Genomic DNA, 14,427 nt, shown 5'->3' with positions numbered 1-14,427 from the left:
CCATGCTTGGAGGGGATGGCAGGACTGGCAATAGGACAAGAGGAAAGGGCCTGTAGAACACACTGAACGAAGTGCTGCTTGCACCAAGCTGACGGGTCTGGGGGCCACCAGCCAGTGCTGTGCCTGAGCAGCAGCACACAGGTGACACAGGGACGAGATGTCCCTCCCCAGAACACCACAACACTTTTTGGGCAGGTTCCCATCCAAGCAAAACACACTCCCAAACCGACCAAGTGAAAGGAAGGCAAGAGGCAGAAGAGGTGCCTAATCCAGGCCTTAGAGAGAGATGATCAGAAATACCTCTGCCCTTCACATCGAGGACTCCTCCTGCTCCAAGCAGTGGGGACAAGGACATCAACCCACACCCCAAAACCAGCACGTCAGTTCCCCAGCTCCTGAAGTCACGCGGCTCACACAGACACTTCAGGCATCCAAAGGCAGCTCTAATCCCACTGCAAACAGCCCGAGCTCTATCACAAGGGGAAGGCAGGTCAGGAGGGCTGACCCCTTCGTTACTTTAATTAGCAAGCAAGAATTCACCCTTGGTGCTAGCCCTGTGCTGTCAGCCAGCCTGGCTGCACGGCCCACGGTGACGCTCCCACCTCCTGACACAGACACCACACATCACACACAGGGAATACAGAAGCTACAGGCTTATGCTGCACATCGTGTGGCACTACAGTCACAACATCCTGAAAGGACAAGGCTCTCCAGCTGCAACAGATGTGGCCTTCTAAGGACCACCCAGCCAGGAGCTCTGCAAAAATACCAGAGGTGCAAGAACTTGCTCATCTGGAAGCGTGTTCAGGAGAATCTGAGGCCACACCTCTGCCTTCCTCATCACAGACATACCTGCTTCCAGATCAAGATGGGAATCGGAGGCAATTCCAGCTGTTCATAGAAACATAGAACCATTTAGGTTGAAAAAGAGCTCAAGCAGATGGTCACAGCACCCACTGCAAGCTGGAGCCTGCCAGCTTGGCAGGACGTGCTTGGCTCCACAGTGGGGATGGTCTCCCTGGAGCCAGCGTGCTGAGCAGGAGAAAGCCCAAAGCAGGAGCCAGGACGCTCCAGAGACCAGCCTGCAGCCAGCTGGAGGGGCAGAGCAGGTAACCCCACCCACCCCTCCGCTCAGGGTCCCCAGATCCATTCCCACTCCAGGATTTTTAGCAGCAGTTGTGCTGCTATTGTACTTTAATCTCTAGAAAAGGGCACACCATACTGATAGCATATTCAAAGTAGGGTTTTTAAAAAAGCATGTCAGCTGTCACGGTAAAATCACTTAATAACACCTGTAAGCCTATTTAAGGGTCTAATGTGATAATAATAGCAATATCCAGCATCTCAGAGCACGACTTGGAGCCTGCAGAGGAATCCAGGTGATGCTGGCCCCGGGGCAGGCAGCCGACTCCCCCAGGACTGGGGGGTCCTGGACGTGCCGGGACCCACCCCCGCACGGGCTGCACACCGAGCCAGTAACAGGGCTGTGCTAATTCACACTCCTGCATATTCATCATGCCCACAATGCAATACAGCCTGAATATTAAACAACAGCTACTCAGGGCAGGAATATCCATCCTTGGCAAAGGCGGCGTTTCGGCGAGCGGAGGGCGGCGGGCGCCAGGCAGAGGGAGGGGGCTGGTGCTTCTCCCTGGACGTGGGTGCTCAGAGAGCTGAGCCAGTGGGTTCCCACAGAATTGTTTTGGGTTGGAAGAGACCCTTCAGATCATTAAGTCCAACCATTAACCCAGCCCTGCCAGGTCCCCACTGCCCCGTGTCCCTCACCCCACATCTCCACGGCTTGGGAACCCCTCCAGGGGTGGGGACTCCACCACTGCCCTGGGCAGCCTGGCACAGCCCTGGACAGCCCTCCAGGGCAAGAAATTGTTCCTCATGTCTCCAGGAGAAGACTCCTGTCCCCTTCCCAACGAGGGCTGCCCACCGCAGTTTTGATTCCAGGCAGGGCTTGTCACCAACACAGCAGCAGTCACCACACAGTGCCAGGAACAGAAAGAGGGAAAAATCCCAATAAAGGAGAAAATGGAGCAGCCACGAGCTCTCCAGAAATGCAGCCATCAGCCAGAGGAGTATCCAGACTCTCACCCTTCTCAGCAGTGAATGCAGCAGTCACCTACAAGTGAAGGCATCTCTAAATAGGGCCCAGGCAGAGCACTGACCTGCTCCATAACCTCCAGCTAAGGGGGGAAAAAGCAAGGCAGAGATAATCAGACCCTGTTGAGGAAACATGAGGACACACTGCAGAAAACATTTTGGGACACAAATATCACAAGGGAAACACACCTAGAAGTTCAAAAAAGAACAGCTTCCCCATCCTGGGAGCCCTGTGATAGACCAGAGGCCATCAGGGCTGTGACAGACCCTAGACCTTGGCCAGAGTCAAGGGTGCAGCCGGGAATGGCCCGAGGAACCTTGGAGAGGAATCGGGGACATGGAGCACAAGACTGCCAGAAAATGCTGCCTAGAGCTGGGGAGAAGGCATGGGAACCAGACTGCAGGACAGAGTGCAAGTTCCAGAGGATTGGGTTACCAAAGCCACAAAGCACAGGGGAAAACTCAGAGTAAAATCTCAGAAAAAATAAGGAAAAAAAGCACACAGGTAGCATGAGGTTGCTGGAAACAGAAGCACCACAGAACAGCTGAGAATAAACAATCTCCACTAGCATCCCGCCCCTGGGCAAGGTTCTGATCCACACGGAGCAAAACCAGCTCATGGGAACCCAAGGGAAGGGAGCAAGGACCAGAAAATGTAACCGAGCACCCCAAAGAGATCCCGCCAGGGGACGGGCCACGAGGCCCCTCCATGAGGCTGCTGGAGCATCACCCCAGGCAGGGAACCCTCTGTGAGGCTGCTGGAGCATCACCCCAGGCAGGGAACCCTCTGTGAGGCTGCTGGAGCATCACCCCAGGCAGGGAACCCTCTGTGAGGCTGCTGGAGCATCACCCCAGGCAGGGAACCCTCTGTGAGGCTGCTGGAGCATCACCCCACGCAGGGAACCCTCTGTGAGGCTGCTGGAGACTTCCCACGGGGTCGGGAGCAGCACCTTCTTTTTTTATTACTAAAACCTATTTGTGCAGAACTGAAAGAGCTCCAGGCTCAGCTCACACCCGTAAAAACATCACAAAGCAGAAGCCTTGGGAAAGGTAAGGGCTTGCAGTGGTTTCAGGACAGAAAAGTGCCCGTTCTGGGAGGAGACCGTGCACAAGGGAGTGAGGTTCCCCTGGAAGAGTTTGTACTGCAGAGAAACAGCAGGAGCACGTGGAGAGGAGAATCAGGATGAAATGGAAATCTAGAAACTGGAAAAGATAACACAGATCTGAGGCATCCAGAGAGGTGCTATAAAGAAAACTATAACACAGAAGTATCTGTATAGTTAACAAGTCTGTTGACGAGGGGGAATAAATCTGTTAAATCACATGACAAGGGTTGACTAGAACATAGATTAGGTTTGACGGGAACATAAATTGGCTTGAAAAACTATGAGGCCACGGCTCAAGGACAGGCATAGATTTGTTTATACTGGAAAGTAGCATTAAGTACTAGATCTCTGCGATTATTCCTCTTCTCCAGAAATAGCACTGAAAATTCAACTGCTAAACCCACCACCTCCCACCAGCCTGCTCAATGGACACCACATCAGCTGCAGAAGAGCCCAGCAAAAGCCACAGCTGGACTCTGCAGATGCTTAAGACCTCATTTTTTCAGTGTTTGGACACAACATGGACCTGTTGGAGCAGGCCCAGAGGAGGCCACGAAAATGATGCAAAGGCTGGAACCCCTCTGCTGAGAGGCCAGGCTGAGAGAGCTGGGCTTGTTCAGCCTGGAAAAGAGAAGGCTCCAGGGAGACCTTATTATTGCCTTCTAGCACTTAAAGGGGGCCTGTAAGAAAGATGGGGACAGACATTTTAGCAGGGTCTGTTGCAACACAACAAGGGGTGATGGTTTTAAACTAAGAGAAATGTAGAGAGAAGGAAGAAATTATTTACTCAAGGTGGTGAGCCCCTGGCCCAGGCTGCCCAGAGAGGTGGTCACTGCCCCATCCCTGGAACCATCCCAGGGGAGGTTGGATGGAGCTCTGAGCACCCTGCTCTAGCTGCAGATGTCCCTGTCCCTGCAGGGGGGTTGCACTAGGTGACCTTTAAAGGTCACTTCCAGCCAAAACCAGCCTATGAGTCTAAGCCAGGGCTGCAGCCACAGGGAGCTCAAACCCTCTGCCCACAGGGCTGGGGCTGTGGCACTGCAGGTGACCACATGTCACCCCACCAGCATCACCAGAGCAGCAGAGCCATTCCAGCTCCCACCACCACAAACTTGGGCTGGAACAGGCCTCAGCTGGCTCTCTAGCTCATCCTCTAAGCAGGGCTAGAAGAGAAGCTGCAAAAGTCTATCTGCTGCTGAGGGTGAAGGGGCCAACAGCAGCAACACTATGAGAGCTTTCAGTATTTCTGCTTGTAGCAGCCCCCCATGCTCTGTGCAGGAGTCACAGCAGTCACCATCCTAACCCTCGCCCTCAGCTAACTCTTCTTTGTGTGGGGAAAATATATAATATACATATAAAAATTGAGTTTAGCCCCATGGCACTACAGCAAGTTATAAATGAAGCCGCAGCCTGTGACTCACACGGCACAAGCGAGAACGTGTTCACACACCCGAAGGAGGTCCCACACTGCAGGGTGAAGGAGGTCCCACACTGCAGGGTGAAGGAGGTCCCACACTGCAGGGTGAAGGAGGTCCCACACTGCAGGGTGAAGGAGGTCCCACACTGCAGGGTGAAGGAGGTCCCACACTGCAGGGTGAAGGAGGTCCCACACTGCAGGGTGAAGGAGGTCCCACACTGCAGGGTGAAGGAGGTCCCACACTGCAGGGTGAAGGAGGTCCCACACTGCAGGGTGAAGGAGGTCCCACACTGCAGGGTGAAGGAGGTCCCACACTGCAGGGTGAAGGAGGTCCCACACTGCAGGGTGAAGGAGGTCCCACACTGCAGGGTGAAGGAGGTCCCACACTGCAGGGTGAAGGAGGTCCCACACTGCAGGGTGAAGGAGGTCCCACACTGCAGGGTGAAGGAGGTCCCACACTGCAGGGTGAAGGAGGTCCCACACTGCAGGGTGAAGGAGGTCCCACACTGCAGGGTGAAGGAGGTCCCACACTGCAGGGTGGAGGAGGTCCCACACTGCAGGGTGAAGGAGGTCCCACACTGCAGGGTGAAGGAGGTCCCACACTGCAGGGTGAAGGAGGTCCCACACTGCAGGGTGAAGGAGGTCCCACACTGCAGGGAAAGGACGTTCTCCCATTTTTCTACCCCACCACTCTCTTCAGAGCCTTGCAACAACTATCAGCTCCCTGCATGCAACCTGTCCAGCACTGGGAGCTGCGGGCTCCTCCTGGGTTTTTTAACCCAGCCCCAGAGGAGGCAGTGCACCTCTGAAGCCTGAGGGACGATGGGCTGACTGCTCCTCCTTCAGCAAGGGGCAGACAGAGAAGTGGCACAACACACATCTTCCAGGATTTCCAGCCTGTCAGTCAACAGGAGCCCGAGCAATGGCAAAGGAAAAGCCTCCTCTGAGCTGGCCCTTCGCCGGTTCCTGCACAGGGAACGGAGCAGATGGAGAAGCAAAGGACAGCAGTGAATAATTAAGGCAAAACCCTTTCTCTGAAAACTCCTTCCACAGCAAACCGTGGACGGGAGGAGCCAGCCTGAGCTCAGCCAGAGCCCTCCTTGCTGCCACCCTCGCTGCACGGCGTGACCTTGCTCCTGGCCCCAGCCCAGGCAGGACCCGGGGCAGGGCAGGCTCCACAGAGAGCATCCCAATTAGGAGTTTGAAGCAATCTGAATTTATAATTGGCTGCGATTTTACTCGGCAGATAATGTGCTGCTGTCCAAGGCGCTTGCTTTATCTAGGTCAAGCCATTAGTTTTGCTCTTAATCTACATACATTTTTCATTTGATCTCTAATGTGGAGCTTTAGCCAGCAAGCCGAGCTGATGGACTGACTGCAGCCAACATCTCGACCCTCCCTGACCATGCAGAGAGGGAACCAGCACCAAAATCCCAATGCACTTTGCTCTCAGCCACACACCAGGAGTGCCCACGCTGCCCATGGGGATGGGGGAGCAGAGGCCAATGCCAGCGATGAGCAGGCCTGGCCTCTGCTGCACCACCCCAAGAAGGGCTCACAAGGTGGCAGGACAGCTAGTCCATGGCTGAACAAGGACATGCTGAGCAGCACACTCCCCACAAGACACTCTCAGACAGCACCCCAGGACCTCTGGAAGCTCAGGCTGGGGGGTTTGTTCCTCCATCCTAACATCAGAGAAAACTTTCCTGTGAGTGTGCCAGGGCCTGGACCAGGCTGCCCAGAGGAGCTGTGGAATATCCTCATCCAGAGGGATTCCAAACCCACCCAGACACGATCCTGGGCAACGTTCTCTGGGTGACCCTGCTGAGTGGGGCCAGATAAGGTCACCTCCAGAGGTCCCTTCTGACCCCTGCCATGCTGTGACTCTGGCCAGCTGGACACAGAGATGTGCCCGCTCCCTCCTGCCAGGGCAAACGCTACTGCCAACGCCACCCTGCCTGGCGAGGGAGGAGGGAAGCAGCACTTCTCCCCCCACCCAGTGCAGCTCTAAGTGGGTAGCAGGCGGCAGCAAAGCTGAAGCACTTCTGGTGGAAGGGACGTGCCTGGTGGCACAGGATCACCCAGCAACGACTCGGACCAGAGCCCAGTGCCAGGGGAACGCCACGCTCAGATAGGCCACAGCTAGCAAATGCCAAAACCTTGAAGCAAGCAGAAAACAGATGGAAATCCCACCGCTCACGAGCATCCCACCTCTCCCTCACCCTCCCCTCAGACCCCTCTCTCACCAGGTACTTGCCCTGGGGTGGGCAGGTGGCTACCCCCACTCACCACATCGCCCGTGGCTCTCCGAGCACAGCGCTGGGAAACAGCTGCTCCCCCATGAAGCACCTTTCTACCCAAAGAGCTGGTTTTCCTTTCCCTCATGGTCTCTGTCACCAATGACCCTTGACATAGATCCTTGCCAGGGAGACCTGAAGCTGCTGCAGGGATCCCGGGAATCTGCAGGGATCAGCTTTGGGAAGCTCCCGGACACAGTCCCATGGCACGTGGGAGACATCAGCACTTTGACCTGCTCCCTGTACCCCTGGCACCCCAGGCAGTCCCATCCTGAACTCAGATGCTCCCAACCCAGGCTCCCACCTCACAGCCAGGACCAGGCTGCGAGTCCCAGCAAAGGGGAGGGGAGCCAGGAAAAACCTCTGTCCATCTTAAAAACAGATGGATGCTTGCACTGCAGAAAACCAGTGTTGAGGGCTGAAAAGCCCCGTGTTTTACGCTGCACTGCCAGCACCCCTGGTGTTTGCACCACGCTGGCAGTGGCTGTTGGAGCTGGCAGGCAGCAGCTGATGTCCGAGGTGAAGCACACGGAGCTGCTTTTATGGATGAGCCAACTCGTGGGCTTGAAAGAACTGGACGCAGAATTAAGTGCTGGCAAAGAGCAGCATAACCAGAGCAAGAGTTACCTTTACCTAGAGCAGCGGGCACTGTGTGAGCAGCCACAGGGCAGGGCCAAAACCTCAGCCCAGTGATGCTCACGACAGATTTAGTGCAGCTCAGGGAAACCGCTCACGCTTCCCTGCTTCTGCAGAACACAAACAAGTGGAGTTGGAGAGGCACACAATAAAAAGCCAAACTCTGCATTAAAGGGATTAAAGCTGGTTCCTGAAGCACCTAGAGGTGTGTAATCCAGTACAGAGAGATCCCTGCAGAGCTCCATGGCAGAGCCACGCTGCCAGCACACGCTGGAGATCCCTGGTGTGAAACAGGCTCGGAGGGGAAGGGCAGCACTGGGCGATGCTCTAGGGTTTAGACACAACACTGGTTTTCAGGCATTCAGCTCTTCTAAAGAGAGGGGGAAAAAAAATCCCCACCAAAGACTTCTGTGGAAAGCACAGCTCCTTTGACAGAATCAAGTTACTCAGTTCAAATCCAAATTTTCCCCTCAAAAAAGCAACTTGAAAGGCATTTCCAGCTCGCACTAGCTACAGGATCAAAGCTGGAGATTAAGAGCAATCGCTCGCTGCTCAACACCCAAGTGAACGGATCTTTGAGAGGGGGCTGGCTGCAACGTCACTCACCGTGTGGAGCAACAGCCCACTGGGAGAGAGGAGCAGGCAGAGCCTGCCGTGGGGCACGGGCAGAGCCTGCCATGGGGCACGGGCACGGGCAGAGCCTGCCGTGGGGCACGGGGGGATCTGGGCTCCATCAGCCGCGGGTGCCTGGACAGCAGCACACACCAGCATCCCCAGCCCAGCCCGTTTTTAATGATTTCAGGCATTTCAGAGACTGGCAAGGATTTGCAGTCCTGCCAGCGAGCACATGGGGGTCTGTCCAGAACTCTGGCTGTACGAGGAAGGCGACACAAAGCACTAACGCAAATATTGACCTGGCTGGCGAAGCCGGGCATCGACCCCACGCAGCTCCTGTAGGGGAGGGACAGCACCAGGAAAAAAGTAAACCCAAAAAAGCCTGAACCAATGCACAGCCAGAGACAGGGATGATGATGATGACGACACACGTCACCAAGGTCCCCGCGGGACCTGGCCCCCGGGAGAAGCCACACCTGACCCACGGCCCTCCCCGGCTGCCTGCTGATCTGCTCTGGCTCCTGATGAACAGGGAGCTGGGCCCGATGAATAGCCCAGAAAGAATGTTCCTAGCAGAGGATAGATCCCTCCTCATCCAACTTTACTTAAGATTGTTATTTAAAATGAAAAAAAAAAAAAGGTGTTCTGGTAACTTGCAACATTTGGTTTGGCTGGGGGAAGAAGCGATTTATGTTGTCAAGGGTTTTTGTCTTCAGAGGAGCTTGCCTGGCCAGCTGACACCGGCTGGATTAGGGGGAAAAAACATGAAAATAGTTTTAATTTCTATCCTTGAGTTTTACTGCGTGCAAACTTTCATGGTCATTTCTTTCTAAGGTTTCCAATTTGCTAATTGAGACATTTCCTCATGGAAAAAGAATGTCCTGGATGAAGGACGGGGCTGCTGGCGCCGCTCCGCACACCGGGGAGAGCTTAGGTGAGGCGGGATGCACAGACCACGCAGGCACCTCGAGGTCTGAAGGCAAACAGCAGCCCCCACGGACCCGGTGGGCACCCACCGGCCCTGGCACTGCCTGGCAGCGGGCACCGGGAGGCAGAGCCCGTGGCTGGGAGGTGGCAGGAGCCAGGAACAGAGCCCAGGACACCCTACGGCGTGCTGCAGATGTGCACGTCACACCCCCGGGCACCTCACATCGGGCTGGGGAGCAGGGCAGGTGGGAAACCAGCCCAGGAAAATGGACATCCAGAAAGATTTCTTTCCAGGCATCAGTTTGGTTAAAAAAAAGGATAAAAATACTCTGACCTGCAGATAAAACCCCAGCCTTCTCTGTTTTTCCTAGGTTGACAGAAGCATTTCTTCTGCCCTTAAACACAAGAGCAGACAGATCGATTTTGTTCAAAACATTAACAAGACAAAGAGCCAAGAAAATCACTTTTGGGTCAGAACAAGCCTACAACATTAAGTGAGAAAGGACCAAGGAAGCAGGAGCTGGGAGCAGATGAGGAGAGTTGTGACAGGGATATTGCTGCAGCCACAGTCACAGCCACACCAGCGTGGGCTCTGCTGGGACCGGCCGTATTTTCTCTAATATTAAAAAAAGAGGAATTAAAAGCATTTTGCAGACTCATGTGGAATGCACAGGGGACGGAGAGGGATCTCTAGCTTTATATAGGTCAAACATCATCCGTATGGGTTCACATAATGTTCAGTACAACCACAGCCACCGCATAAAAATTAAGCTTCAAAGTACCCCACAGGGATCCCTGGAAGTTTTCTCTCTCCTACCTGAAGAGCAGCAGAACAGTAACTCAGCTCAGATCAATCTGTGCTACAAGTGAAAGGGGATGGAGAATGATTATCTGTTTCTGCCACTCCAGCTTGGGGGAATGAGGACGGAAATGTGGCCTCTCGTAGAGATGAGGCTCCCCATGAAGGGAGCTCCCAGTGCTGGATGTGCTGGTCTCAGCAGAAGGGAGACACCAAAATCCAGATCCTGGTCAGTCTCCAGCCACCACCTCTGCCAGACAGCACCACCCCTTGGCACGGTCCCTCTGGGAGGCACAAAACACCACCCAAAGAGCTGAAGTGCTGAGATCCTGAGGGAGCACCAAGGACAGAGACGTTTGGGGCACTTGGGAAGCAGAGGGGAGCTCCATCATTGCCCCCTAAAACCACAGAAGGATTTGGGTGGGGAGAGACCTTTGAAAACCATCCAGTCCAACCCCCTGCAGGGAGCAGGGACATCTCCAACCAGAGCAGGGTGCTCAGAGCCCCAGCCAACCTCCCCTGGGATGGTTCCAGGGAGGGGGCATCCACAGCTTCTCTGGGCAGCCTGGGCCAGGGGCTCACTCTCCTCATTGTAAAGGGTCATCTTGTTATTCCCACCTACACCTCCCTCTTTCAGTTTAAAACTGTTGCCCCTTGTCCTGTCACTACAGGCCCTGGTAAAGAGTCTCTTTCAACCCTTTGTTATATATTGAACATCTCCCTGGAGCCTTCTCTCCTCCGGGCTGAACAAGCCCAACGCTCAGCCTGGCCTCCCAGCAGAGGGATCCCAGCCCTCACATCATCTCCGTGGCTTCCTCTGGACCTGCTGCAACAGGCTGACATCCTCCTTGTGCTGGAAAACTCCAGAGCTAACCCAGCACCGCAGGGGGGTCTCACCAGAGCAGAGCAGAGGGGGAGAACCCCCTCCCTCGACCTGCTGGAGGTGCACCCAGGACCACTGTTGGCTTTCTGGCTGCAAGTGCACATGGCCAGCTGGCAGCTTTTTTACCCCACCCTCATCCCCACGTCCTTCTCCGCCGGACTGCTCCCAACCCATTTATCACCATTTCTTCCCAGAGCCAGGCCCCCTCCTCTCTAATCATGGAAAAGTGCTGAGCAAGCTGTCCCAAGAAGGACACAGAAGCTACTCCCCAGAGCAATTCTCAGGGCACAGCAGTGCTCAGGCACAGGTAAACCCTGCAAGGGTTTCTTTATGGAGGGCTCCCACACTTGGCAGACCACAGGCTGGAAGCCTGCAGAGCAGCTTTCCAAAAGCAAATGCCCACAGCCCAACTAGTCCTGCTCCCATTCTCAGAGGGCTGGACAGGCACAGCCTGAGCTCAGCAGCCTCAGGGAATCCTGCTCACAGGTACCCCAGGCCACTCACAGCCACCCCAGGGGCAAGTCACGCTCATGGGGCAACAGCCAAAAGGCACCTCAGAGCCTGATGATGCTCTGTCACCTGTCCCTTTGGGGAGAAGTCCCAGTGCCTGAGCTTGGCACAGACACACCAGCAGGAGACAAATACAACAGCAAAGACTTGGCTCTAATTGTGCAAGAGAGATCCAGCTCAGCCTCCCGACACCGTGGCCCTGGAGGTCCTGCAGCCCACACACCATGCAGGAGGTGGTTGGCTTAAACAAGAGGAGCCACGTGGGGCATCCAGAACAAGCTTCTGCCCTGGCAGCCGCCCCCCAGCAAACGCCAGCCCCTAGAGAGGGCCCGGCCGGGGGCTGCCCAGCCACGCCGGGCACTTACCTTCAGCTTCTCGAAGCGATCGCTGAGCGACGCCACTTGGTGGTCCCGGTGGCGGCCCACCAGCTTGCATAAGGCACAGATGAGCTGGTCGTCAGCGACACAGTACATGTTCACCTTCTCGTTCTCGTGCTCCAGGCACGTCAGTCCCCGGAAGTGCGCGTCGGGCACGGGCTCCACCAGGCGGTGGCTGGTGAAGGGCTTCTTGTTGGGGTGTGTGGCCCGCAGGCAGCGGTCGCAGTAGGACACCTCGCAGGTGATGCAGGTCTTGACGGCGTCGCGGGGCGGGTCCTGCTCGCAGAACTGGCAGGCGATGCGCTCGCCGGGCACCGACATGGTGGGGCTCTGGCGGTACGTCCTCTCGCGGCGGCTCTCGCTGGGGGAGTTGGGGCCGCTCAGGGAGGCCTTCTGGAAGCGGTCGATGATGTTCTGCAGGGTCACATTCCTCTTGAGGCCCTCCAGGCCCCGGTGGTTGAGGGAGATGACATAGCGGCACGTGGGGCACTGGAAGGCGGTGAGGGGCTCGATGGACTCGCCGGAGGAGCAGCTGGACACCAGGATGCGGTGGGCGCAGCTGAAGCAGAGGCTGTGGGCGCACGGCAGCAGGAGAGGGTCTTCAAATAACTCCAGGCAGATTGGGCAGGTCAATTCTGACTCCAGTGTTTCCATCTTTAATTAAAACGATCCTGATTCAGCATCCAAATCCAGGGAAGGTGGTCTGGTACCTGCGAGAGAGGGAAGCAGAGACGTGAGACAGCTCCCCTCCAGCAGGAGCAGGCGCCGGGGGCAGCCGGACACGTCACCTCTGCAGCACCCTGTGCAGAACCCTGTGCGCCCCGACGGCGTCGCTGCAGCCGGGCCAGGCTCCCGACAGCTCATCAGCGTGGCTGGAGCATCTCACCACACCGTCCACTTAAGCCAAGCCACCAGCCCGGCCCAGCACCCAGGGACACTGTGAGGCAGGAGAGCCCTTCAGAGGGGAATGGAGAAGAGGCAGCAGCAAGCTCCTCTCCATCACAGCCAAGGAAGAGGACTTGGGCAGCAAGGCTGAAGACAAAACCAGGAGAAACCACACAATTTCATGTTTCTTTTAGCAAGCGCTGCCCAGGACAGGAGTGGGAAGCTGTCCTGGTTTCCACGTGTAAAGACTCTGCTGCACAGCAAAGCTAAACCTTGAAAACATCCCCTCTAGCTGCTACACAGTCCTCTCTCTCTTTGGTGAAGGGGAAAAGGTGAATCATGTCCTGGAAACTCCGAGCAAAGTGGGCTGGGAGCCCCAGCGTGCCGTCCCCCCGCCCTGCGTTCCTCCCAGCCAGGAACGGGGTGGGGAAGGAAGAACAGCAAAATTACAGTCTGCAAACTTCGTCTCTCAGCTGTCCTCTGCTGCACTCCAGCAACAGCAGCCAGGGATGCCCAGATCAGCTCCAGCTGGAGGCAGACAGGCTCGTATTTTTAGATCTCCTCCCCTGCACGAGGCTGGTGACGGGCTCCCAGCAAGCGACCGAACCTCCTGCCGCAGTTTCCAAGCTCCGGCTTTGCGGAGCACCAAGTCGTACCACAAGTCTCCTTCTCTTTTTCAAGCCCAAAGACCCAAAGTACATTCCTCTCTCCAGCCCACATCCCAGCAGCCTTCACCGGGAGCAAGGCTGTGGTTGTGAGTTCAGCTGAAGTCAGGAAGAGACACACAGGAACAACGGTCACCCGGGGGAGACCCGGATCCAACGGCCCTGGCTGCCTCGGTTGTTCCATCCCCATTGCAGGTCACTGTCCCTGTCCCATCACAGACCAGCCTCTGTCGATGACAGCTCCCAGGTCCCAGGCTCAGCTACAGGCCCCGCAAGCCCTCAGCCACCCGCAGAGTGTTTCTCACCTTCCCCCCTCGCCAGCAGCGCTGGGGCTCTCACAGCCCCCTCCCGTTAGCCGGGGGTATGAGTTCAGGCTTTGTGTGGTGGACGCTTGGCCGGGTCTGAGAGCCAAGCACAGCTCTGCTGCCTACAGCCACCCAAAGCCACACCTGGGCAGCACAGCCTCAGGCCATGCCCATGCCCTTTCACTGCACCCTGTTAAGAGCATCGGGAGATGTGAGTGGGCCCCGCTTGAGGACAACTGCCCATCCCACTGCTCGCTGGGCTGGCAGCAGGGCCCTTTTGCACCTTCTCCCACCAGAGATGTGCAGGAGCAGAGCCTCCCCCTGCCATCTGCAGCATTCCCAGTCCTTCCCGAGGTTGGCTCCAGCCTCATCAGTAAGCAGTGCTGGCAGGTGTCCCCAACCCAATGGCAACCCCGGGTGGGTGCTGCTGCCAGCCCCTGCAAACAGCAAACCACACCAGTGCCCTGCTGGGACCTGCCTGTGCCCACCCCAACCACTGCACCAGCTCCTCCCAGCTGCCTGGAATCGGATCTGCAAGTGCCTGGAGGAGACCTTGAGCTCTTCCCTGCACCAGCTCAAGGGGCTTATAAAATTAAGCAATTGGATATTTAGGTATGTTAATGCTGCAGCAACCTTATCAGGCCTGGCACACAGACACAGAGTTTTACATTATTTCCCTGCATCCCTTCACCCCAGGAGAGACAGTGGAAAAGCAGCTGGGTCCACAAGAGCCCAGGAGCTCAAAGGCTCCCAGCAGCTTCCTCTGTGGCCCCTGGTGCTTTTCTCAGCCTCAGAGCCCGTCCTGGCCCTGGGAAAGCTGCAGGGAGGAAGCGCTGCTGGCCGCCCGCCCGGCAGCTCCGCGTGCTCCCACCGAGCCTGGCAGGACTGGGCTT

At 56.3% G+C, this 14,427-nt stretch overlaps 1 protein-coding gene across 1 annotated transcript; it reads right to left on the bottom strand.

The window, feature by feature from the left end:
* Positions 1-4,639: 4,639 nt before the first annotated feature.
* On the bottom strand, positions 4,640-12,390 carry LOC103769861 (probable E3 ubiquitin-protein ligase MID2; the record flags this gene model as incomplete). Its single annotated transcript, XM_008937099.1, has 2 exons — positions 11,668-12,390; positions 4,640-5,261 (listed from the first exon to the last, which is right to left on the bottom strand). Coding segments are annotated over exons 1-2 (1,288 nt in total), but the record flags the coding sequence as incomplete, so codon positions are not given.
* Positions 12,391-14,427: the final 2,037 nt, after the last annotated feature.

This window comes from Merops nubicus, unplaced genomic scaffold (genome assembly GCF_000691845.1).
Source record: "Merops nubicus isolate BGI_N331 unplaced genomic scaffold, ASM69184v1 scaffold21803, whole genome shotgun sequence".
Taxonomy (NCBI): domain Eukaryota; kingdom Metazoa; phylum Chordata; class Aves; order Coraciiformes; family Meropidae; genus Merops; species Merops nubicus.
This window is presented reverse-complemented; position numbering and strand designations above follow the sequence as displayed.